The sequence below is a fragment of the Rhinolophus hipposideros genome (genome assembly GCF_964194185.1).
Source record: "Rhinolophus hipposideros genome assembly, chromosome: 26".
NCBI classification, from domain to species: Eukaryota; Metazoa; Chordata; class Mammalia; order Chiroptera; family Rhinolophidae; genus Rhinolophus; species Rhinolophus hipposideros.
The window spans coordinates 90,952-116,759 of record NC_138072.1 but is presented as its reverse complement, the minus strand read 5'-3'; the positions used below and the strand labels follow the sequence as shown (position 1 = coordinate 116,759).

The 25,808-nt window shown below is 59.7% G+C and overlaps 1 protein-coding gene across 4 annotated transcripts in view; it reads left to right on the top strand.

Annotated features, from left to right (window-relative positions):
• The first annotated feature begins 8,558 nt into the window (after positions 1–8,558).
• Positions 8,559–25,808, top strand: part of ADORA1 (adenosine A1 receptor) — a 25,886-nt gene continuing 8,636 nt past the window's right edge. The window contains exons 1-2 of one of the 4 annotated variants that reach the window (XM_081038830.1): positions 8,559–9,132; positions 9,734–10,105. In XM_081038830.1, coding sequence (XP_080894956.1) covers positions 8,651–9,132; positions 9,734–10,105 — 854 coding nt within the window. In that variant the 5' untranslated portion in view covers positions 8,559–8,650. Of the gene's footprint in view, positions 9,133–9,331; positions 9,535–9,634; positions 10,166–25,808 lie in introns of those variants that run through there. The other 3 variants (XM_081038831.1, XM_081038832.1, XM_081038833.1) reach the window with 3 other exon arrangements.

The following is a 25,808-nucleotide window of genomic DNA, read 5'->3' as shown; positions in this document are numbered from 1 at the left end:
GTCTGTGGCACTGAGTGCTGGATGGAGGACAACAGATGGGGCCACACAGCACCACTGCTCAGAGCGAGGGGAACAGGTGGAGGCTCTGGGGCCAGAGTGTGAATGCTGGCAATTCATAAGTGGTGTCGGCAGGCGGAGTGCCCACTCAGAGCCCGTGACAGCTGGGCAGCACGTGGGTGGGGAGGCAGCAGGGGCATGGGGGTGGGGTGGGCGGGTTCAGCCGTGGGGGAGGAGACACGAGAGGGCAGAAGACAAGGAAGGGAAAGAGGGGAGCTCCTCCTGCCCCCCCCCCCCCGCACCCCAAGGCTGGGCAGGCGTGCGGTCAGAGGCCGCAGCTGACCTGGCAGGCTTAGGAAGTTGCAGGGTGAGGGGTCATAATGAGAGAGATGTACCCCAGCTGCCCCTTCACCCCCCCCCACCAGCTGTCCTGTGTGTAACCCTGAACCCAAGGCATTTAGGCCATTCCAGCAGCTGTGCCAGGCCTTTAGCTGGGTCAGAGCCCAGGCAGGGGAGAGTAGCAGCTGCCACCCCTCCCCTTGCAGGCAGGGGTAGAAGCACAAGGAGGTGACAGGACTGGAAATGTCGGAAGCACATGACAGACATTCCACACTTTCTGTCCAGAACCCCTATCTGCCCACTGTCCCCTCACCCCATGCTCTGGACTTGCGGTGACAGAGTGCGAAAGGGCAAAGAGCTGTGAAAACAGTGACATTCGTCACACTGACGGGGCCAGTGCTGCCGGTTTCACGGCACATCACAGAGCCCCCCAACAGCCCACTAGGAAAGCCCCCTTTACTGTGAGGAAGCTGAGGCTTCATCAGACGCCAGAGACGGGACAGAAGGGAGACTTGATGAGGAATTTGTTTGACACTAGAGAGCAAATTCATAACCTGCGAGGAGGACTCAACTAACAGAACGCCAGCTGAGGGCCAGTGGACCAGTTTCCAGGAGAAACAGGAGCGTTAGGGTAGAGAGCAGCCGGAGAGACCGGTGGAGTGTCAAGGAAGCTGGAAATCCTTTGCTCTGGGGATTTCTCCCAACGGGAGCCAGCCGTCCCTCTGGGCTGGTTAGGACGAGTGGGCACAAAGCCCCTTGGGGCCCAGGCCACCACAGCCTCGCCCTGTGTCTGCCCTGCTGGCCGCCGTGGTCCTCAGCGCCGAGGGGGGGGGGGGGGGGGCCGAGCGCCTGGGGGCGGGCCGAGCGCCTGGGGGCGGGCCGAGCGCCTGGGGGCGGGGCCGAGCGCCTGGGGGCGGGACGAGCACCTGGGGGCGGGACGAGCACCTGGGGGCGGGGGCCGAGCGCCTGGGGGCGGGCCGAGCACCTGGGGGCGGGCCGAGCACCTGGGGGCGGGGCCGAGCACCTGGGGGCGGGACGAGCACCTGGGGGCGGGACGAGCACCTGGGGGCGGGGCCGAGCACCTCGGGGCGGGACGAGCACCTGCCGTTGGCCCCGCCCCGGCCGTCGGGCCCGCCGTCACCCCCGTCCGCCAGCAGGGGGCCCCCGAGCCCCGGGGCCGAGCCGCTCGGGTCCCAGGGCCGCGGACGCCGCCTCTGCGCGGGAAGACGACGAGGGCCTCCCGGCGATGGCGATGGCGCGCGAGCCCGCGAGCTCCGGCGCGCTGTGCCGGGCGGTGCCGGGCCGCGGGGCCGCACGTGGTCCCGCGCTCCGCAGGCCTGGCTGCGGCGCAGACTTCCAGCCCTGCGGACTCCGCGCCGGGCCTGGGCCGCGGTGGGAAGGGACGCCCAGTGCTTCCCTGCGACGGCCCCTCTGCGTCCCTCGCCTCCTGACCAGCCAGCTGCGCAGGTGGCCCTCAGCTCCGCCCGTCCCTCGTCCCTCGGGTCTGGCACTTGGGGCGTGCGGTGGGCCGTCCAGCGGCCGGGAGCCAGGCGTCGCCGCCTCTGCGCCCGAAGCGCGGGAAATGTGTGCAGACCTCCGCACACCCCGTGCCGTCTGGTGACCGGGCCTTGGGTCCCGACCAGGGCAGCAGCGCCAGGGGACACCGGAGCTGAGAGAGGGGGCTGCAGCCAGAACTGGGGCCAGGCCTGTGTTTTCCACAGGTTTCCTGCCTGTCCCATCCCAGGAACGTTGAGCAGGTCCGATTCCTTCATGTGACGGAGGGATTCCTGACTGGCATCACACCGTCACTGTCAACATGTCAACACCGCTGTGCTGGGCTCTCTGACGGGCTCTCAGGGTCCCCGCGGGCCACAGGGCTCACCCCGCCCATCAGTGTGCTGCCTGCTCCTCCCCAAAGGCGTCTGGCTTCAGTCTAAGCCCTCGCCCCAGGACACAGCCCACGAAGCACCAGATTAAAAGTCCCGAGTGCGAAGGTGATGGCTGCTTTCCCAATCCCATCTGTCTTGTTCCCCGGGCTGGACTGCAGACTCAGAGAGGGCGCCTTGTGACATATTGCAAAGAACCCTGGACGGGAGTCGGCGGCCTGAGCTCAGGTTCCAGTTCTAGCTTTTCGTGGCTCCAGGCCCTGCTCTGAGCCTTGGTGTTTGAATCTGTTAAAGGAGGTCATAGTAGCTTCCCACCCCTGCAGCATGAGGACACAGGAGATACATGTGAGAAAGGGACAGACATGTGGTTCTACCTTTCCTTCTGTCTCTACCCACCGAAGACAAATGAAAATATATGTTCCCACAAAACTCGTGCATGAATGTTCACAGCCGCATTATTCATAAAAGTGGGAGCAAACCAACGTCCATTATAAATGTGCAAACACAAATGGAATATCACTCAGTCACAAAAGCGGTGGCAAAACAGGTGAACCTTAAAAACGTTCTGCTAAGTGAAAGAAGCTCGATACAAAGACCACGTGTTATGTGGTTCCATTTATATGAGCTGTCCAGAATAGACAAATCCAGAGAGAAAGGAGATTAGCAATTGCCAGGGTCTGCGTGGGTGTGGGGAGGGGTTGGGAAGTGAGTGTTAGCAGGTGCAAGGTTTTTTTGGGGGGTGATGAAAACGTTCTAAAATTAAATAATGGTGATAGTTGCATAATTCTGTAAATATACTAAAAGCCATGTACACTTTAAATGGGTGATCTTTATGATATGTAAATCATATCTCAGTGAAGCTGTTAAAAAACTTGTAACTGGGTGTCGTGGATTTAATGTGGCATTTCTGTTTCTGTCCTTCCTGCCTCCTTCCCCCAGTCCTCATGCTCTCCTCCTCTCTCTCAGAATGTACAGAAGGAAGTGGGTATATTTCTTTCTCTTGAGGGGCAAGGCACTGCTTGACGGGTGAGAAGGAATACGGGCGGCATTAGGAGTCACACATTCTCCCTGCCTCGATTTCCCCTTCTGCCCCCTGAAGGTCCTTGCCCTGCACCCTCGGAGGTGGTGTTGGGGTGACCAGGATGGTGTACTGGCCGGGCCGGGGAGGGCTGTGCCGGGGGTGGGGCTGAGCTCTAATGGCTCCATGATGTGGTGGGGCCGACCCCAGGTCTTCCAGGCAGTGGCAGGGTGGTAGGCGGATGGCTGCAATCAGGGCCAAAGAAGCCAAGAACTGCATGGCTGGCACCTATGGGCTGGAGTCAGGGGTGGGGGCCCAGCCATGGGCCGCCAGATGAAGAGTTGCTGGTGCCGGGACAGGGCTGACTCTAAATGATGAGCAGCATGGTGGGGCAAACTGCCAGCCATGCGCCAGGTGGGGTGGGGGTGGGGCCGGAGGGCTCGGAGATGGCAGGGAACTGTGCTCCCAGGTCTGCCAGCATCCAGAGCTCTGTGCCCAGCGAGCTGTCATTAACCACTTAGGACCTTGATGAGCGGGGTCTGCTCTCAGCCTCTCTTCCTTCTGATTCATCTCTTCCTTGTACTGCTCTCCTCCCTCAGGTTCTGAGCATGCTCAGATCGCACGGTCTAAAACCAACCTCTTTTTGACCCCTGTCTCCTGCAGCTGACAGTCCATCTTCTGTTCTCTTCCCTGCCAAGCTCTTCAAAGCCTGTCTGCACCCATGGCCCCACCTCTCCCTCCCTGCTCCGGCGTGAACCTGGGAGGTGGTGCGTCTGCCCCATGCCCCCCCTTCAGGTCACCAAATCCTACCACTGCCCCTCAGCTCGCTTGCGGCTGCTTTCCAGCCCTGAACCCCTCAGCACCCTGCTGCTCAGATGCCCACTTCCCTTGGGTGGGCACAGCCCTGCTTCTTGCCAACTTCACTTCCGCGTCCTCTTCCTGAGTGATCTCATCTCACCCAGAGTTTTGATGCCAACTCGATTGAAATGACTGCTGGAGCTCTGACTATCCCTTGGCCATTTCCACAAGCCTGCTAGACCCTGAGCCTGGATGTCCCCAAGGGCAGATCCCACCCACTCAGGCCGTTTAGGAGTGAAGTTCTTAACCTTCCCCCAAGTGCCCTTCGTATGTGCCTCACAGCCAGCGGCATTTCTCCAGGAGCCTGAGCCTGAAATCCAAGAGCTACCTTCACCTCTCCGTTCTCCGTGGCTGCTCTGCTGGGCTGGCCAAGCAGCTCGCGTGACAGACGTCTTTCCTGTCCATCTTCTCTGTTCCCATTGTTCCTCTTCGGGTTGCCTTTGAGTCTCCTTTAGCCAAGATGGCTGTTGCCTCTGACGTGTCTCCTGCTTCATGTGCCCTGTCCCTCCTCCAGGCCACTCTGCACAGGTCAGAGGGTCTTTCTGGAGCATCTTAGAGATCCTTCTGACTCCCGCTCAACACTCTCAGAAGTTTCCCATCACCAACGGAGCAGACCATGATATTTGTCTACTGACTTCCAACCTGGAAAGCACTTTCAAATAAATAATTACGGGATTTGATTAGGGGAACTGAGGTTGAGAGACTTGGTGAGTTGTCAGGTGCCCCCCGTGCCGAGGAGTGGAGCTGGGATGGGGCTGAGGCCTCGTGGCTTTAATCGGGTCACCGCCCACTCGTCTCATCAGCCTCCTCGGGAGGCCTCCAGCAGCGCTGCCCTAGCTGTCACCCCGCTGCCCAGCCCACCATCTGGCCCAGGCTGTTGTTCTTTTGTCGGTGTGCCCACAGAGCCCTCCTCAGGACTCCAGCCCTTACCCGCAGACGGCCTCCTGCCCCGCCCGTCAGTGCAGCGCAGGCTCTGCTTGTCTACAGCACCTGGAGCTCCAGTGCATTCTGAGCAGACTCCACACCAGCCCTGCCCTCCAGCCCCCACACTCTGAGCGCTCGGAGGGCACGTTAGGACAGTGCCATCTCATAGTAGGTCCTTAATAAGACCAATCGAACAAGTCGAACAAGTACACAAAAGGGGGGCTGCTGGAGAGTCTCCTCCTCCAGGAATCCCTTTCAGATCAATTGGACCCTCTTCTAATCACCCCCAACCCCGCAGACACACCTGCTCCAGTAAAACACAGCACCCCTGGGTGGGTCTCAGCTCTGCCACCCAGCTTCCTATTATTGCTCTTGGCCTCTGTTTCCTCACCTAATTAGGGAGTAGGGACACCTGCTTTGCTCCCTCCCATGTGTGTGAGATGTAAAGTATGTTGAACATGGAACTGTATCTGTGAGGGGCCTTTCTTATTGTAGGACGGTGTGCACGTGCTGGTCGTCTCTGGGTGTGTCAGTAGCCCACTCACCGTCGGAGGGGAGGGTGTAAAGCCAGGACCCCCACTTCCACAAGGTCTGAGTTTAAAGGGCTGGTGCTTAAGGGCGTCCTGAGCACAGCTCACCTCCGGACGTCAGGACATTCTCCCTGCCCCCCCCCCCCGCCCCCGCGCCAGGCCCTTGCCCCCAACTGTTGGGTGGGTGCTAACAAGAGTTTCCTCTCAGTTTCCTTATCTGTGCAGTGGACAGATTGGCTGAGTAGGGTAGGGGCGGTTCTCTGAGTCCCCAAGATCTGGGCTCCTTCCCAGCCATGGGGTCCCCAGGGTGCTGCGATCCTTCTTGCAGGGGCATCAGTGCTCCCCTTGGCCCCCTGCAGTTCAGCTACAGGAAGCATTCCTCAGTGGGATAGGAGGGCTATCCTGACCCTCACAGGAGGGGCTGTGGGTCGGGGTCCCCGCCTGATTGGGAGCTCTTTCTGGAGACGGTGGCCAGTGCTCAGCTTACTGTCTGAATCAAAAAGGGTTCAATGCCTATTTGTTGGATAGAGTGAATGAATGAATGAATGAACAAACGGTGAGGTTAAGAAAGAAATGAAAGCGGCATCCTCACTTCAGGATTTAGGCGCCTTTCTGCCATCTGGAGACTTGGTCTAACTGGCCCACCCCATCACCCCAACACACAGATACAGGGGAGCACTCAGCCTGTGGTCGCCCCTCCCCATAGACCCAGACAGGAGTCTGTCATGTGAGAGAAGGGACAGAGACAGGCAGAGACCCAGATTTCACGTCTGAAGAGGGAGGGGGCCTCGAGGAAGTCACTGCAGGGCCGGCTTGGCTTGGGGGCTTCTGGGGGAGAGGCCAGCAGCTTCCTGGCCATCAGGAACCTTTTGCTTTCAATCTCTGCCATGGCCAGTCTTGCTCCTCTTCCTGCACATGCTGCCCAGAACAAGGCTGAGAAGCAACACAGGGGCCCGATGGGAGGAGAACCCTAAGCCCCAGCCAAGCTGTGATATCCCCCCTGCTGGAGTCCCAGGGCTGCACATGGAGAGCAGGCCCCTTCCAGTCTGGAGAAGGGGGGAAGGAGGAGGTGCCAGGCTGTCCCTCAGGGGTGCTTCCACCTTAGCCCTCCCTCTTCCCCACTCCCCCCTGCCCACAGCCCAGAGACTAGTGAGGGGCCAGTGCAGAAAGCAGCACAGGGGCTTTGGACAAAAGAAGCAGGATCGAGAAGTAAGGGGAGGATGGGTAAGACCAGACCCTGGTGTTTAGACTCACGCTGACTTTGTCTTGCCCCCGGAGCCACATGCCAAATGGAAGCTTTTCACTGGGTACTTTTAAGGTCACCCGGACCTTTTACCTGTGGGCCTGGGTGCCAGCTCCACCGTGATTGACTGGTTGCACCGAGCAGATTCCAGACCTGGGCCCTCGCCCCCCTTTCTAGCTACTATTCCACCTGCCTGGTGTGGCCTGCTTGTCCTGTTAGTAAGATGTCATGTGCACACTCCATGGGTCAGCCCTCATCACCACACCACACCACACCAGGCGGTGCTCCAAGTATGGGCAGTTCTCTGAGTCCAGGGGGGTCCTGGAGTGGGGTGGGCACCTAGCCAGGGTGTCCTGGACACATGTGGAAGCCAGAGAGTTTTTGGCTCAGTGTAAATTCCAGAATTTTGGTTCCACCTGTTCTGCCTACATCTCCCCACATTGTCCTCTCTCCACGATAGATGTCTGACCCCCGCTCACTTCCCCCACCGCCAATGTTCCTCTTCTCAGCCCTGGAACTTGTTTCAGGTGGGGGACTTGGAAGGTTTCTAGGTAGAAAGGACTTGCTGGCTGTCAGAGCACGACAGGACCATAGATGTAAATCCTCTGTTGACTGATGGGTAAATTGAGGCAAAGTTGACTTGCTTGGGGCCACACAGCCAGGGAGTGGCAGAGCAGAGCCTAGAAGCCAGCGGCCAGCTCTTCTGACTTAGTATCACATAGTCTTGCTGCCCCTCTGTGCTAAGCACTGACCCCCACCCCTCCCTCAGGAAGACTGAGATCTTGGGTGGACCCTGCCTGGGCCAGTTTGGAATCTCCCAGGAGGCCTAGTGTGGGAACACACAGGGGGCAGTGAGGGAGGGGGAAGAGAAGGAAAGAGGGTTTGGGTTATTTTACCCAGAACTGAGGAACAAACCACTTACCTACAGGTATTATGCAAATATATCCATCCCTAGTCACTTGGCGGTGGGAGGGCATGCGGGGGTCAAGTGCCCTCCAAGAGCTGCAGATGTGGCTGAAGGTTGCATGACCCAGTGCCCCCAAACCCCCTGCCCCAGTCTAGGCCTACCTTGGTCTTTTCAGGGTTTCCTGACAGTGAAAATCAAGAGAAAGTCTTGGTCACAGAACGTCTTGGGGCCAAGGAAAGGGCTGAGAGGTGGGGCGGATGCCACAGCCTGTGGGGCCAGGGGAGTGAGTGGGAGTGAGGGGAGGGCGGGGGCAGGGGAAGGGCTGGCCCTGCCTGGTTTCTCCAACCAGACTATAGGGATCATTGCAGTTTTGCTGTGTGAGGCACAGGTTCCTTGCTCTCCTGAAGGCAGGAACAGAAGTTATCTGTCCCCACACTGGGCTTCCTCCTCCCCCAGGAAGGTTCACCCCCCCTCACTCCCTCCTGCCAGCGGCTCAGGCCCCAGCGTCACCCCTGACCCCTGTGATCAGTGCAGAACCCCGCAGAAGCTGTGTGCTCACCCTCCCCTGGGCATCTGACATCCAGCAGTGTCCCCGGGGCCCAGCGTGGCTGGGAGGCTTGGGGTGCCCAGCCGGTCTCTGCCCTCCCAGGGCCCTTTCCCAGTATGCACGAACAAGGATCTCCTGGGGTGGGGTGTCTGCAAGGCACCTGTTTTGAGTGAGGGTCTGCGCCTGGTCGGTACCAGCAGGCCACCTAAGCTGGAACTAGCAGGAGGCAGCGTGAGGGGTGGGCCCGGTGGGGACAGCGCAGCACAGAGGCCTGCACACCGGCTGCGCCCCCGGCTGGTCCTTCGTCCGTAAGCGCCGTCCCGCGCGGGGATTGCATTGGATGCCTGCGCGGAGACGGAGCGGCGGCGGCCGAGGCGCAGAGCGCGGACTCTGCGGCGCCCATGTCGGGAGCAAGGCCGCGTCTGGGCCTGGGCGCCGCGCTCTGCGAAGCAGAAACTGCTGCCGGGCTGAAGGCGGCTGTGAAGGACGCGGGAGGGAGGAAAGCGGCTCGGGAGGGCCCGCCCGCGGGGACGCGGGGCCTGTGCGGGGCGCGGGGCGGCTTTCCCGGGACAGCAGCGCTGCGGGGGCCGGGAGGAGGGCGGTCTGGAGCCCCGGGGGCGGCGGTGGACGCGGGAGGCCGCAGCCGCACGGCCGACCCCACGGAAGCTCCCATTTCCCAGCTTTTCTCACCCAGAATCGCTCCCTTTGTTCAGCGGAGCGGGGAGGGCCCGCGGTGCCGCCCCCGCCCTCCGGGTGCCGAGCCCCGTGTCTGCACCCCGGCCGCGCGGCCCCGGTTCTCCCGCCGGCCCCGACCTGGCGGCTGCTGGGGCGTCGGGCCGGGAGGGCGCTCGGTGGCAGCGCTCGGGTGGCTGGGGCTCCGCGGGTAGGTCTGTGCGCGCGTCCGCCCCCGGGACCCCGGCGGGGAAGGCGGGGAGCACGGCCCGGTCGGGTCGGCACGGGCGCAGCGGCGGAGCTGGAGCGGGGCCGGGGCCCTGGGGAAGCGGGTGCCCCGCGGGGCGGGCGGTGCGGGCCGGCGCGGGCGGGGGCGCGGCCTCTTTAACGGCCCCGGGGGCCGAGCCTCCGCCGCACCATGTGACGGCTGCAAGGCCGGCTGCCGGCTGCGGCCACGCGGACTGCGAGCTGCCGCGCTGCGCGGAGCTGCGGGCGGCACCGGGGGCCCGTGGGGTGCGCGCGCGCGCTGGGGGCGGCCTCACACCTGATAAAAGGAGCCGGCGGGGGAGTGAGCACTTCTATTTTAGGTTGCCGACTGGGACCTCTGCGGACGGTAAGGGGAGGGGACGCGGGCTGGGCGGGGAGGGGACGCGGGCTGGGCGGGGACGGGGACACGGGCTGGGCGGGGACGGGGCCAGCTCCCCTCGCCGGCCGGAGCCGGCAGGGCAGCGGGCGTGCCAAGCGGGGTGCGCCCGAGGGCCGGAGTCCGGGGCTGCCGGGCGGGCCCCCCACCCAGGCTTCTGTGCCCACAGGTGCCCGCCGGCCGATGCGCCCGCGCGCGACATGCCGCCGTCCATCTCGGCCTTCCAGGCCGCCTACATCAGCATCGAGCTGCTCATCGCGCTGGTCTCGGTGCCCGGGAACGTGCTGGTGATCTGGGCGGTGAAGGTGAACCAGGCGCTTCGGGATGCCACCTTCTGCTTCATCGTGTCGCTGGCCGTGGCGGATGTGGCAGTGGGCGCCCTGGTCATCCCACTCGCCATCCTCATCAACGTGGGGCCTCAGACCTACTTCCACACCTGCCTCATGGTCGCCTGCCCCGTCCTCATCCTCACCCAGAGCTCCATCCTGGCCCTGCTGGCCATCGCGGTGGACCGCTACCTCCGCGTCAAGACCCCACTCCGGTGAGTGCAGAGCCGCTGAGCCCGCGCTGTGGCTTGAGGGCCATCTAGAGAGGACAGCAGGTAGGATAAGCCCTAGGTGCACCAGACACCCTCGGCCGGCCTGCCGCTGTGCCGCAGCCCTGCTTCTGCCCTCCTGCCCCTGCTCTGCAGAGCTACGGGGAGCTGTGCTTGGAGCAGCCAGGGGTCCTGGCAGTGCCCAGGAGCCCAGAGCTGAAGTGCTGCTGGGACACAGCCAGCAGCCGGCCTTGGGGCAGGGGTCGGGGGGATTGCAGCGGCCACCAAGAAGGTCACGGGTGCTGGGTGGGGGGGAGCTGATCCCCACCAGTCTCAGGGAAGGCGGGGCAGCACATTGCTAGGGCCCATGAGGCTGTGCTGAGGGTGTCCCGCCAGGGGCGGGGTGCTGCTCTCTGACCAGACTGGGCAGCTTTCCTGCATCTCGTCCCTCTCATTGTCCCGTCTCTGCGCCAGCGGCTCCCTCCCACCCCACTCACCAGAGCTATCCTGTGGAACTTAAGCAGCCTCATTGCCTCTGCACAGCTCCCACTTCTGGGATCTCTGCTGTAAGCAGCAGGAGGGAGAAATGCGGCACCTTCTCTTAACATCCCCATTCTGTAGCAAAACCCTCACGTGTCTTTGCCAGTCACCCCTGGGGGACCCATGCAGTGTCAGGCAGCACCACGATGGGTGGCCTGGTGGGGGCCGTCCTCACAGGGCTGTTTAGTCCACACTGGGGCTTCTCGCCCAGGACTTCCAGGCCACAAGCTCGTCACCAGGCAGTGCCTGGGCCACCAGGAGCCAGTGCTTGGGCACAGGGCCAGGGCCAGCCCCTCTGGGAAGATCTTATGAGGCGTTGTGTCCCCTCTTTCAGTGTTGTCGCCGGGGCGTTCTGGCCATCTCTGGCACCTGCCACCCAGGAGTAGCTTCCATATCTGGGATGCAGTACCTCTGGCCTCACTTGGCAACTTGCCCAGGCAGGCCTAGACACCCACATTTCTCCCATTTGCATTATATTTGTGCAACTTTTGGAGGCATTTTTTCAATGCACCATTTTTTCCATGACCCTGTAAGGAAAGTGTAGTGGGAGCTGTGAGGGGAAAAGTAAGACCCAGAGGGTCTCCTGATGATCCCACTGCCTGCCTTCCTGACCCCCCAACCCCCCACCTCACCGAGTCTCTGCTCTGTCTTCCTCCCTCACAGAGTCCTGGTTTCCCAGGGGATGTGGGGTGCAGACGGTTGTTCAGGGGAGAGACGAGGCAGGGAAGGCAGTCCATTAGTGGCGGGAGCTGAGCCCGACCACGTACATGTTGCCACATTAGGAAACTCACAGATGTGCGGATGTAGAAAGGCTACTCAAGAAATTCTGTCTGCTGAGTGGGTGCCAGCGTGAGCCAAAGGCCTGGTCCTGATGTGACAGAGGTTATGGGCTGTGGAATGCGCCCTGCATGCCCTGTGACAATGGCGGTGGCCGAGCTGGCAGGAAGCGCAGGCCCATCCCCAGGAGGCAGCTTCTGGGCCTGGCTCTGTGCAACCTCGGAGAAGGTGTTCTACCTCTCTGAGCCATTTCCACCCTCGTCTGCTAAATGGAGTGCTGGATCCAAGGTCTCCGTTGTTCCTTTCAGCAGCATCTGTGGCCCTTCCTTGTTTCCCCCTTGCCAGTTCTTTGTGGAGGCCCTGGGTAGGTTGTACTGTGCTTTCAGCTCCCAGTGATGCGAGCGGGGCACAGTGCTGCTTTTCATATGTGCTGTCTCATTGGTTGCCCATGGACTCTCGTGAGTAGAGGTTATCATTCTCCCTATTCTGTAGATGCTTCTGTAGGTAAACTGAGGGCTGAGGCTCAGGGAGCTTCTGTAACTTGCCCAGACAAACACCCTGTCAGGAGCAGAGAGGGGGTGTGGGTCCAGCCTGTCCACCGGATGTCTTTAGCCAGCGGGCCATGTGCAGCTTGAGTCAGCCCCAAGAAGCTGTAGGATTCGTGGAGGAGTCCCCCAGGCGATAGGTGGGGTGATTTCCCTCTGCATGTTTCTTGGCCACACTTACATCTCCCTTCTCTCCTCACCTCTGCTCCAGTGGCACTTGAGCCCCTGGCAGCCTGGCCTCTGTCCACAGCTGGTGGCCTGCCCAGCTGGGCTGCTGATGGGAGTGGGGGGCCGGCATATGGATCAGGAGGGGAATCTGGTCGATTAGGGTGTGTTTGCTGTTAGGCGTCAATTCATTCCTCCCCACCCTGACTGACCTGGGCTTTGCTTCACAACTGAAGGTGCCTCCTTTGCTTGTCCCCCAGCAGGCCACCGTCTGTGGCCTCAGGGTCCCAGACCGATGGCTCTGTAGTGCTGACATCTGCCTCCAGCCCCTCTGTGTGAGCGTGGGTTAGTCAGGGGCCTGGAGTGTGAGAACAGGAGAGGCAAGACAGAGGCCCAGGGCTCTTTCCCTAGCCTCTCACCCAAAAGGCCAGGGCAGGAGGGGCTGTTAGCCGTCACCTCCCTCAAGGCACGGAACAGAGAAGTCAGCAGTTAGTGTGTTTTCCAGGGGGAGTGTCATGGGTGGATGTTGCCTCCTGACCAAAATGGGAATTCCTTGGTTTGAAGTAGGGGCAGCGTCAGGGGTGCCACCAAAGACTGGGCTGGGCAAGGTGACCGGACTTTAGTTGAGAGCTATCGGGATTAGTCCAAGAGTGAAGGCTTCCCTCAGCTGGCGTTGCAGTGGCTGCCAGGACACAACCAGGTGTGAGCTGCTTGAAATCAGGGAATGGCCAAGGTGCCTTCTGGAGAGGCCTCTACCCCAGGGTCATGGGGTGGAGCCCCTCAGGATGCGGCCTGGCACTTATCTTTATTTCTGAGCATAAGGTCATCCACATGTAGTGTTAAAAATTTGAGAAATATGGGAGAGAATAAAGGTGATAAAAATCACCAGTAATTCTACCACCTACAGATAACTGGTATTAACATTTGGTGTTCCAGAAAATTATCCCACACGTCTATCATCTATCTTATCATTTATCATCTCTCAGTTTTTATATGGTTGAGAGTATCTATACACCTATATTCCATTTTATTCACTTAATGTTATTTTATAAGCACTTCCCCATGTCAGTAACAATTATTTGGTAAGGATTTATTTCCCCCCTTCTTCCGCCTCCCTGCCCCCACTCCCGTTCAAACCGTTGTTTCTCAGTCTAGTTGTGTAGGACACAGCTCCCTGGCCCATGCTGGTTTTAGGAGCCTTGCGCTCCTAAACCGGGGTCGCCGGTTGTCGGTTGGCTCGCTGCTCACGGCAGCTCACGGCAGCTCACGGCAGCTCTCCCCAGCTGCCGGCCACTCACACTGGCTGCCAGCTACTCACGCTGGCCGCCAGCCGCTCATGGTAGCCCATGGCAGCACACAGCTGTGCTTCCTCTATAAGGGTTTCCTTCTGCATTGAGTGTTTCCCAAGTCCCTTTACTCTGAGTCGAGCGCTCCTCCGCCCAGTTTCTCTGCGACTGCAAATCCCCAGAGGAGTATCTGGCATCCCTCTGCCCGTGAGCTCTGGTGCTGGGTGCGCAGGACAGTCTGGGCCCTGAGTCCTGCCCTCGTTGCCTGGCCTCTGCTTCTTGGACAGGAGAGCAGCCCCCACGTAGAGGGCTCAGCACGGTGCCTCATGCTGCCTGTTTGGCAGGGTGGGCACAGAGCAGAAAGGAACCAGGACACGGGGCTCCATGGGCCGCTGAGTCACCCCTGCAGCGAGTGTCCTTAGCTCAGGCAGCTGGCTCAGTACCTTTCACATAGGGACAGAGCTACATGACCACCCCCCAGGCAATATTCAGAACATTTTGCAACCCAGAAGGCTCTGCTGGAAGGGTGGCCGATGATGCTGACATCCTGCCTGTTCTTGATGTTCTGTAAAGGGCATTGAGTAGTAGGTACTCTTCCGTGTCTGGTTTCTGAAGCTTAGGCGTGAGTCTGAGGTTCATGCCTGTTGTTGAGTGAAATAGGTTCTGTCTGTTCTTTTCCTCACAGCTGTTAGAGTTCCACTGTATTCAGTTAAACAATGATTTGTGTAAATTCTGGATGTATTTTGAAGAAAGAGCCAAAGGATGTGCCTATGGATTGGATGTGGGAATGTGAGAGTAAGAAGAGTCAAATATGAGTGAAACCAGAAGCCAACCGAGTCCCGGGCTCGTGCTGCCTGCGCCGCTCAGCCAATAGACCAACATAGGAGCTGGGTCACAGAAGAAGCGTTTATTATCAGAGCACCGGTGGTCTGAGAAGGCAGCGGGTTAACACCTCCCCAAAGTGCCTTCACATTCTCAGTCCAGCCTGGGATATTTAAGGGGAAATCCGGGCATTCTTCCAGAGGCTTAAAAAAATCCGGGGGTCTGCACAGAGCCTTCCCTCTGGCAATGTTGTTCTCCAGTGTGGTCACCAACCAGGAGCAGTGATGACAGTAACGTGGAAGGAATGCTGGGCCATAGAGATTGTGATCAGTAAGTACAGGGGTATTAATCATGAGTTTCAGGGTAATTTTCTAAAACAGGGAACTAGGATAGGACATTTTGAGCTCAAGCTGCAGGAGGATAATCTATTATGAAGCCTTAGGTCAAGGAAAGTTGAGGCTGAGAAACAGCCTCTACCACGGGGGTCCCAAGCGGGCCCTGCTTCATGAGCAAACTTTCAGGTCTCGGCTACTGGCAGGAGGAAGGGCCGCGTGTGCTGCCGGTTTGGGGAGCAATCAAAGGGGTTCAGATTTGGACACGATGAGTGTGGAGTGTCTGCCAGGTGCCTAAGTGGGGTGCTGCGCGGGCAGCGGGAGGTTCCAGGTGGAGCTGAGGTCCGGGCTGATGAGACCCGAGCTGAAGAAGTCGGGACACTGGGGAGTAGGCATTGGGAGCTTTGGGACAAGATGAGGCACCAGCACCAAGGCTGAAGGGGAACCGAACACACAGCCTCGGAGCCTGGGGTGTGGTGTCCTGAAGCCGGGTGTGGAGGGTGCACCACAGATGGAGAAGCGAGAGGCTGGCCTTTGGGCCACAGGAGAACAGGCCTGGGAGTGAGCACGGGGGCAACGGCAGCCCAGGTGGGAGCAGGATCCTGCGTGGGGAGGTGCAGAGGGAGGAGGGCGGCACTGGGGAACTTGTTGCAAAGAGAGCGAAGTAATGGGGTGCTAGCTGTCAGGAGAAGGGATCAAGGCATTGTGTTTTGTGTTGTTTTCTAACAGGACGGAGGTTTGTGCACTGACCGACATGGCCCAGTGGACACTGTAGAACATGATGGGCCCAGGGACAGGCATTGTGGAGAGATGTCCTCGTCCAGGGTTGGGACCTAGGGACACACAGGGTTGGCCTGGATGGGTGTGGCCTCATCCACCGGGCAGGAGGCAGAGCTGTGTTTTCCTAGTGATGCGGGAAGCAGGGTCACCCACTAAGAGGGCGCTCGCGGGAGGAGGTGGTGCCGAGAGCCGCACGTGTGACGTAGTTCTCTGTGAAGTGGGAAGTCTTGTACAAGTTGGGCGGCAGTAAGGGCCCACGTGACGCTCAGGGTGATGAATTTGCTGCGAGACTTGGCAGCATAGCTGTGTGCTCAGCTGAACGGGCACTGAGGAGGGAGCGTTCATTCCTTCACGCTCGTGCCAGGCACGGTTCCCGTCCCTGCCCTTATGGAACTTAGGGACTAGTCGGGGGTGAGCCAGTGCACAGGGTAGCAAGCAGAGAGCTCGAGTCACAACTTGGAAAGAGTTCCAGGAAGGAGGCCATGCTGGCATCTCCCTGGCAGCTCCCTTTGGCTTCTCCAAACTCCATGCCAGGGTCCAGACACCCACAGGGCCGAGGACTAAGGCAGGGCCATGTGGGCTGTGGTTCACGGTGAAGAATTTGGATTTTCATCTGAGTGCAGTGTGAAGCCTCTGAGTGCTTGAAACAGGAATGACATAATCCAAATTACGTATTTAAAAAGTCAAAAGTCTTTAATAAAATATTAGTGATGAAATCCAGTGAGGTATCAAAGGGGTAATATATCACAACCAAAGAGGGTTTATTCCATGTGCGCAGGGGTGGTTTCACACCTGCAAAAAAATTCAATCCGTGTTCTCAGCACATGAACATGAGAAGGTCACCGTGCTTGTCTAGTGGAGGTTGGAGACTGAGAAGGGTGGCCTGGGCGGGGTGGGGCCGGCAGGGAGCTGGCGGGCGGAGATGGAGAGAACTGGGGAGGCGCAGAAGCCAGCAGGCACTCGGGCAAAGCGGATGTGATGGCAGCCCCAGCGAAGGCCCCTCTTTCACGGCTGCCAGCTCCCATCCCTCTGTCCCTCCACCCCTCCGTGTGGTCCCTGAGGTCTGGGAGGTGGAGGGGTGCCCGTCTCTCCCCCACCGGCTTCCCAGGCCCCTCCCGCTGCTCCACCTTGTGTCCCCAGCCCACTTCCCAGGAGACTATTGGCTTCCTCGGCGGGCACACAGCACTCAGGCCATGTGGCTTTGGGCTCCCTGAAGCTTCCAGAAGGATACAGCAGAGCTGGGGTCTTCCTTCCTGCCATGCTCCATTCAGGACGAGACACGGTGGCTTCTGGGGTAGCTGAGCCCCCCCGTCTCTGCGTGCCCTCAGCCACCCTAGGGCAGGTCCTGTCCCTGGACACTGCGTGCCTGCACAGACTCATCCCCCCTGCAAACCCCCACTGGTGACCTGGCGCTGCGGGTGGTCCCTCCACAGCAGGCTCCTCCCCAGCTGCTCTAGGGCCCGAGGGGCCCAGGGTCAGCTAATGTGGCTGACAGGATAGGATAGTCACTCAACAAACAGCAGGCAGTTATCCAGCACGAGCTCCAGCCCAGCCCTGATGGGGCCTCCTGGCTGGCAGGGCGTCCGTGGCCCAGCCCGCTCAGCGGAGCCATCAGCTCCCCACGCCGAAACGCATTCCTTTGCCTCGTGCAGCAGAGAAGGTTTTTGCAGTGCCGTTATTGTCAGATTTTCCAAAGCTTATTTTCCATTTCACGTGACGTTTTGTGGCCCCTGTCGTCCCTTTGGGGTCAAGTCCATCCGTCCCATCAGCATAGGCTGCAGGCGCTGTGAGGGCAGGTGTGGCTGTGTCCCTGTCTGCTCGTGTGCTCCAGTGCCTGACACCCGCTGGCTGGCTCTTAGTATGTGGCTGAGTAAGTCTGTGGGGGCAGGAAGGGGAGAATGCTCAAAGGGAGGACGAACCCTTACAGGGGTGGGGAGACTGGGCAGAAGGCCGGGAGGTCAGGCGGCTAGTTCGTCCTCTCCCACAGAGCACCAGGGCTCGTTTCACTAGAGCTTTCCCCGATCAGACGGGGAAGCTGGGGCATGGAGGGATGCAGGGGCTCAGCCAAGCTTACGTGGCAAGTTTGGGGGGCACGTATACTGGTCTCCGGACACCCAGCTCTTGTTCCTATGAGGGGAGCGAGTGAGTAGCCCCTCACGAGCCCTCGCAATCCTCTGGGGGCCTCACCCTGTGCAGCTCCTGGGAACCTGCATCTCAGGCAGCTGCAGTGAGGGCTCCCCTGGGGGCCGGCAGCCCCACAAGTCGCCTCTGGGGAGGGAAGCACTTAATGTGTTTGGGAACTCGCTGTGCCCGGATGGCATGCCTGCCACAGGGCCTGTCTTCTGCACAGTAAACACGACACCCTGCCCCACGTTATGGGCTCCCAGGGTCACTGATGACAATGCCCAGCAAGGGCCGGGAGAAGTACAGACACCACTCAGAGCCCCCGAGGCTGACAGTCTGGGAGTGAGCAAGCGAGTCCCAAGGGGCACCTTTAGTTGTGACAGGAGGCCAGGGTGGCTTCAGGCTCTTAGTGGTGGGTATGTGTGTGGAAGGACTTGTAGCTTTTTGTTTTTACAAGTCAAAAAAAATCTATCCTGGGCTTCCAGACCTTCCATCCAACCCTGCGTTCTCACCCTGCCCCCTCCCACCCGCCCTCCCTCTCCAAGGCCCAGACAAGAGGCCCAACCAAGCTCGCCTCTGTTCTGTTTGTCGCCCACGCCTCACCATTAATCTTCCTAGACGCAGGAACACAGTTCACACGTGCAAGTCAACAAGTGTTTTGTGATGACACAAGTCCTGTTCTCAAGGGCACAGACCCACAGTCTGGTGGGCAGCGCTGATAATTCACCAGCTGCTGCACGGCAGGGGGCCCGAGCGGGCTTGGCACACACCCAGACCCATGGCCCAGGTCACTGCCCCAACCTGTGAAGCTCAGCTGCATGCCTCCTGCTCTCTGTGCTCAAAACTCACTTCTCTGCCTTCCGGCCCGCTCTTCCGAGCCTGTCCAGACCTTGGAGTCGAGGAGAAGGACAAAAGGGCATTTGATGTCTAAGATCACGTCTTACGCACACACACACACACACACACACACACACACACCCTGAAAGCGGCTCCCTTCTCTTGTCTATTTAACTCCTACTCCTTCCATAATACTCAGCTCAGATGACCCCTTCTCCAGGAAGCCTTCCTTGTTCTGCCTTTACATAGGGACGGCCCCACGCGCCCCTGTAGCACAGCCCTTGTGAAGCTGCACGGAGGTAACTGCCTCGCTGGCCTGTGGGGTCCTAGCCTGTTCATCTCCGGGGATCCCCACAGTGCCCAGCGTGCTTCCTGCCCACGTTGGTTCCCAGTGACTGACCAGTGACTCCCTGAATGAATGGTGATTGTAGCAGGTGACAGGAGCTCCTCGTGTTTGCCAAGCCTGTGCTCTATACTTCATATGGAGTGTCGGACTTAAATTCTTGCACAGGTTATGAAGAGGCACTAATGGTTTTAAATCAGTAGTATAACACGTGCCCATTGTTCACATTTCCTGAGAAAGCTGAGGCTCGGAGGGCACACAGCTTGCAAACAGCCACGTAGCTGCTAAGGGTAACCAGGACTGTCGCATGAGTAATTGAGTAGATGAGTGGAAAGGCCTGTATTTGAGTCTTGACCCCAACGCAGACTGCTGGGGCATCTTGGTGACATCACCTACCTGTTTGGATCTCAGTTTCCACATCTATAAAGCGGGCATTATTCCAACCCCTAGTACAAAGGTGTGTCTGCTAGGTGGCGCTCTCGGAACCAGAGGGGAGGCATCTTTGTTCAGGTTATGGGGCCCCCAGACTCCCGTCTGGTCTTGGCTCCCAGTTCAGAGCGCTGCCCAAGGGCTGCCTGGTGTTGAGGTGACAGGGAGCTGCATGCCGCGCATGAGAGTACAGCATAGACCCAAGAGACAGGAGCCGCTGCTGGGGGAGAGGACAGCTAGGGGACGGGCACTGCCCCACGCCTGGAGCTGCCGTATCCCCTGTCTGCCTCCCGCCTGCTGGGGCTGTGGTTGTGGTGTGGGCAGTGGGCAGCCAGCAGAACGGTGGCTCCACCCAACACCAGATGGGTCACACGCGGACGTGGAGGAGACAGAGCAGCAGAGATGGAACGGCTGCCGGTACTGGTTCAGACTAGTTGTGACAGGGCCACTCTAGGGCCTCGTGGGTTTGCATAGGAGTGTCAGCAAGGAGAAGACATTCTCCAGGCCTCACTTGTCCTGTCAGAAGGTGGCCTGGGTCTGAACTCAGTCTGTAGTCAAGGCTGGAGGAAAAACGTTCAAGGGAACACCTGGGAGGAGAGTCAAGGAGGGGAACCCCCTCCCAATTTAGGGGAGGCTGGGAGGAGAGATCCCCTCATCGGCCCAGCACAGAGGGAGACTCAGGGCTGGGAAGCAGGAGGCCACAGCTCAGGGCCTGGTCTGCCACTGTGTCCGCCTGGACAGCCGTCTCACCCTTCTGACCTGCATGTTCACAGCCAAGGGGACTTGCGGCCCCAGGCCGACTCCTTCTGGTGGCTTTGGGGACCCGGGAGCCATGTGAGTGCTGAGGTTGCTGGAAGGGGTCCCAAGTGCCTGGCCACACGCCTCCCTGCAGCTCTGCAGGCACTCCTTGTCCTGTGACCTTGGCCAACCTTTCTGAGCGTCAGTTGCTACCTCTGCAAAATGGAAATGGAGCCTCTACCTCATGGGACTATGGAGGCCCCTACGTGAGAACACGGTCTCTCTAGCATATGGGCTCCTTCCCCTTTCCTGCTGTTGGTGGGGGAAGAGGACGGATGGACGATGTGTGCGTGTCTGTCTGTGTGTGTGTGTCGTGGTTGGTGTGGACAGCAAACGCTCACCCACCAGTGTGGCTTGAGGGTTCCTTCACACGACAATCGGCCAGCCTGCCCATGGGGAAGTGACTGTGGCAGGGCTGAGAGCCACCTGCAGCCCTGTGCACAGGTAAGGGAGCGCCCTTCACTGTTCTGGGCACAGTGCCCGGGGCCCCTCCCCTTCTGCTTCCAGTCCCTCTGTGTGTGAGCCCGGGGTCTGCTTGGCCGGAGGGGGCCCGGGGGAGGCGACATGCAGTCTGGTGTGTGTGGGGGGCACCTGCATGCTGACGTTGTCAGGGTCAGGAGCAGATCCGTGCCTTCGCTGGCAGCATGTTCAATTGTACTTAGTCCAGCAAGGCCGGTATCAACAACATTCTACAAATAAAGATCCTGAGAATCAGGGAAGTAAAGGAACTTGAAAATTGTTACCCAGCTCACAGGTAGCAAAAATGGGATTGGAGCACCTGCCTGCCGGATGCCTCTGTGCATGCTGTTTGTGATACAGCCGCTCCCTGGGCTGCCGTCCTCCGGAGCTTCCAGGCTGAGACGCACAGGGAGGGAAGGCTGAGCTGAGCGGGTGGGACAGTCCTGGCTGAGGTGGGCACAGCTCAGCCTGGCCTGGCCTGCATCCTCTCTGGTCCCAGTGCCTGCTTGTGGTTGTTTTCACGGTGCCAGGAAGCTAAGTCACGAGGTGCCGTGGGCCTCCTGGCAGCGGAAATAATCCTGCGAGGCCCACGGAGGTGAGTGCAGATGGGCTCCACAAGGCCCCTTCTGCCACCACAGGCGGAGCATATGCTGCCGGCAGCTCTGGCCCAGCCCAAGGAGCATGGGCTCTGTCTCAGCCCACACTCACCAGCTGTGGCCCTAGGCACTCACTGACCTTCCTGAGGCTCAGTTTTCCCAGTGACAACAGCATCTCCTCTTGTCACTGCGCAAGGCCACGTGTGCCACCAGTAGGAAGCGCTCCATGCTGCTGAGGGGGGAGCCTCTCGCCCTCCTCCTGATCCTGACCCCCTGCTGTCCACGTGTGCTGGGCGTGGCCATGCACGAGGACAAACAGGTCACACCGGGTTTGCCGTGGCCCTGGCAGGGACTTGTGTCCTGTGTCCTGCACAGTCCCAGATAATGCCTTTCCTTTCCTGGGCTCCTCCCCAATGAGGGTGGGCGGAGCTGCTTCCACGCCACATGCTGAGTGCCAGGGGGCACCCAGGATCCGGGTGTGAGGCTGTGCTCTCCTCAGATTCCTCACGGCCTCATGGGAACTCAGGGCCGGAAACACGAGGCTTTGGGGGCTGCCGACCTGTGGTGCAGCGCCCACTGCGGCCAGCAGCTGTGTGACCGTGGGTCAGTCACCCGGCGTCCTCCTCCACGCAGATGCTGCCTTCCTGCCGGGAAGCTGGGTGCCGGGGTGACTGGACACACTGGCAGTTAGCGGCACATGTGGCGGGTTTCACAGACGCCGTACGTGTTGCTGAGAGCAGCTTGAGTGGGGGTCACAGCCAGGCTCTGTGACCCTGTGACACCTGCCAGGGTTTGTTCCCGGCCAAGTGGTGTCATTCTGTGGGAGACAGTGGGCACCAGCTCCGGAGGTCAAGGGAGGGAGAGCGGGGTGGCCAGGACTTCATAGGACTTGAAGGGGCCGCGAGTGGGTGGAGAAGCCTCTTTGGTGCCCCCCGCCCCCGCCCTGGCTGCAGTGCGTGTCCTGCCTGGGTTCTGCCTGGCTGAGTCCCTAAGGACCATTACTGCCAGCCGTCTGCATTTTCTTTTCCAGCTCTGAGCACTGCGCCTTGAAGTTTTCGTGAGTGGAAGATGGAAAAAAAGAAAGCTTTGATTTAATATGCTCCCCCTTCATAATTGAGACCCCCCCCCATGCAGGGCCGTGGCAGATGTGAGTGATTGAAAAGGCTTTGCTGAAGTGGGAGAAGTGCCTGAAAATGGCTTTATTGCTCAGGCCCTGCCAGGGCTCCCTCCGTCCTGGGGTGAGGCCAGCTCACCGCCCCCATCGGGGCCCACAGTGACGAGAAGAGCTGGCCTCACCCCGGGAGAACCTGTGGCTGGGTTCCTGCCGGAACCCCCTAATTGAGTGGCCTTGTGTATTGGGCTGGGTGTCTGGGGCAGGACCTGGGAATGGAAATCCTGAGGATTCTGCAGAAGGTCCCTTATCTGCATGTGGGGCGCACAGACTCTTCTGCCCACAGGAGGGACATGGGGGAGAGGAGCAGGAAGCCTCCACATTCCTCACCTGACTCATTTAACGTGGCTGTCGATGTTGCTGAATTAATCTCTCCCATGTCTGTAACTGTTTCCGGTTCTTCGGATTTGTTCTCTGTTTCTTCCCCAGCCCCCTCTTTTTCTGCATTCTGCGCTTGAGGGTGCATTGTATGAGTCTGCTTTCCTTCCCCAGATCGCGTTGGGTGCCCACTGTGTGCCAGGGACTGTGGCAGCTGCCAGGACTCGACATGGAACCAGACTGCAGTTATGCTCAGGGAGGAAAGCAGTTTTCCTGGTTGTCCCACAAGGGGGGAGGAGAGCAGCAGCAGCCCCCTGTAACTTGGGCCCTGCCACCCTGCCTGCACTGGCCTGGGCAGGCCTGGCGCCTCCCCGCCGCCCACTGCCTCAGGGCCCCTCCTGCCCCCAGCCCGCCTCCAGTGCGAATGCAGGGGGGCTAAGGGCAGGCTGGAGTGCAGCCAGGCTCATCTGTGCACAGCTGACCAAGTCTGGCTGGTTCCTGCCGTGGGCCTGGCCTGCAATTTCACGTCAATGCCCCACGGGCTGCGGGGCCCTGGGGCTCTGTGAGTAGGGTACAGTGGGACGTAAGGCAAAGAAAGCTCCGGGAGATTTCGAGAGATGTAGCTTTTTCCCGCTGTTACTTGGGTTCCAAACGCCGAAGGCCAGGATGTGAGGGTGGACAGGGCCAGGCCCTGGGACACTAGGACCGGGTTCCTCCTGGGTCCTCAGAGTAGAGCCCCTGGGGTTGGGATGCCGCAGGAGCAGCTGGCGTTAGACCCTCGGGAGGACTTTCTGATGTATTCTGTTCCTTTGGAAAGATGTGCAAGGTGGGGAAGTGTCCTGTCCTCTCTGTCCTTCTCCGCATTCTGCCACTCATCACACCTTTTCCTGCACAGGAGGCTGGATACCCTGAACTGTAGGGAGCCCTGAGGGCCCAGGTGGAGGAAATGGAGAGGAACCCAGGCCCCTGTGAGCAGGCTTCCCCTTGGGGCAAGCATCCCTGTGACTCCCACTCCTGGTGGCTGTGGGCTGTCCACGCAGGGTCACAGTTCTCTGATGGAAGCAACCCTCCAGGCAGGCGCTGAGTCGCCTATGGTTCCAGACAGGCCAGGAGGTGCTCACAGGGCGTGGGGGTCTGTAGTGTCTACACTGACCACTTACCCCAGAGCTTTCCTGTGCTCAGGGCGGGGCCCAGGGCTGCTGCTGGGGGGTGTGTAGGCTCCCACCCCAGACCCAGATACCAGTCAGACCAGAGAACACAGAGTGACTCTGCACCTTGGCTGTGAGGTGGCAGAGCTGGCACTCAGGCCATGTGACCGACCTTCCCAAGTGAACAAGTAACTGTGTATCTCTGTCCCTGCGGCTGCTTTGTATCTCTCTTCAGGCTGCTGACTGTTTCCCAGAAGAATCAGGGATGTCCTTCCGTGGCGATAACACGGGGCTTCACCTAGTGAGGGACTAGAGAAATCAGTCACTAGCCAACCAAGTCTCATCCCATTGTGTAAACAAGGCCTTGTCACTTGCTGAAGGCCATGAGCTGTTCACTTGTGGCCTTGAACTCAGGTCTGACTTTCCAGTGCTCCACTCACTGAAATATCATGTCTGTCTCCATTCCATGCTGCCCCCTGCCCTCCGTGGGGCACATGGCTGGAGCGGGACGTCCTCAGAGCGGGGACGCCCTTCTAGGGGCCAACTGTGCCCCTGGGTGCCTCCGTCCTCTGGTGGCCGGGTGGTCTCTGTGTCGGATGACGGACAGGCACATTGCAGGAGAGGGGGCATCTCATTCGGTCCCACATGGCCCATGGGGACAGGTCTCACCAGGGACAACTCGCGCCCTCCCACCCTCCCTGCAGGGCCTGGACAGCCCCTGCGTCTCCTGCCGCCTCCACAAAGAGGTGTTCCAAGGCAGACGCCCTCTTTGGGGCCCTGACATTGCTGCTTTACTCGAGGGGCAGAGCTCCATCCAGGCACAAGGGGATGACGACGGGAGCATTTCCAGCTCTTCTCCCTGGTGGACATGGCCACCAGGCTGTAGGATTCTCTGCCACCTTGTGTAGGTGACCACGGTCCGCAAAGGCCAGAGAGGCCGATGGGAATGGTCCAGTCAGCTCCCTTTCCCCAAGATAGCAGGTCTTTCCACTTCACTGGGAAAGGAATTTTACCCTTTTAACACTGCGGACGCCCAGGAAGGCCTCCCTGAGCCAGCCACTCACAGGTCATTAAACCCGTTTGCAGACAGGGTGGTTTTTTCCATCTCACCTGATGCATCAGAATGTCACCCACAGCAGGGGGGGCCACGTGGTCTTTTCGCCAGCGTGTCCTTACCCTAGAGATGGGAGTGCAGTCTCAGAGCGGGAGACGGCCAGGCCTGCTGAGATCCGGGCAGAGTTTCCTGAGTTTGCTGTTCAGGTCAGACTTCCTCCTCCTCTTGGACCACAGGCCCCTGGGAGGCGGTCTGCACCTTGGGAGTCAGAGCGCTGGACCCCCAGGGGTGGAATCATTTCAAAGCTCAGTGCCTGGACCTCCTGTCACCTGTGTGGGCTTAGCATGCAGGGTGGGGTTTGTAGGCAAGTATACTTTGAAAATGTGCCTCCTCCACATCTGAGAACCCCCCTCCTGACACTCCAGCCCCTGCAGACTCCTCTGGCTCAGAACCTCGAGCCAATGGAGCAAATGGACACCCCTCTTTGGAAGAGTGGGGGGACACAGCAGGGAGGAGGCACATGGGCGTGCGCCTCTGGGTCTGGGATTTGGCTTCCCTTTGCTCAGGACTGTGCCTCCCCATCAGGCTCAGATGCAGCCCTCGGGGTATTTCTTCTGCTCGTGCCCAGTTAGAGGCAGGAAGGGACCTGAGTCTGAAGCTGGGCGGGGAGGGGACACAGTGACTCCATCGTCTTACCCACCGCCTGTGCAGTTATTTGTCCTCAGCAAGTGACCAGGCGTTTTCTCCCAGGCCCATTACACTAATAACCTCATCCAAGTATTTAGCTCTTTTCTTTCAAGGAGCTCCAAGTAGCTCTCCCTCCCCCGCAGCTCTGCAGGCTGGCCCTGGAGCTTCAGATGGTCCCCTTTTGGGGAAGAGTGACACTGAGATTCGCAGATGGTGGGTGATGCGTCAGGGCCTGAAGCAGCCAGATTCAAACCGGGATCAGTGGCACCCAGACGTCCCCCACCCAGACCTCTCTGGGCAGTAAATATGTGGCTCCCGGAGCCTGCAGATCGTATCTGGTTTCCTTCTCTCCTTTGGGAGGAAGCATTTCTCTGCAGGAAGTAGTTCAATAGTCTGAGAGCCCCACTTCCCTGGTCTTCAGATCCGAGTTTGCAGTTATAAGTGGCTGAGATCCTTGATAAGAAGGCAGGAGGGAGAGGACCAGAGCCAAGGAGAGGG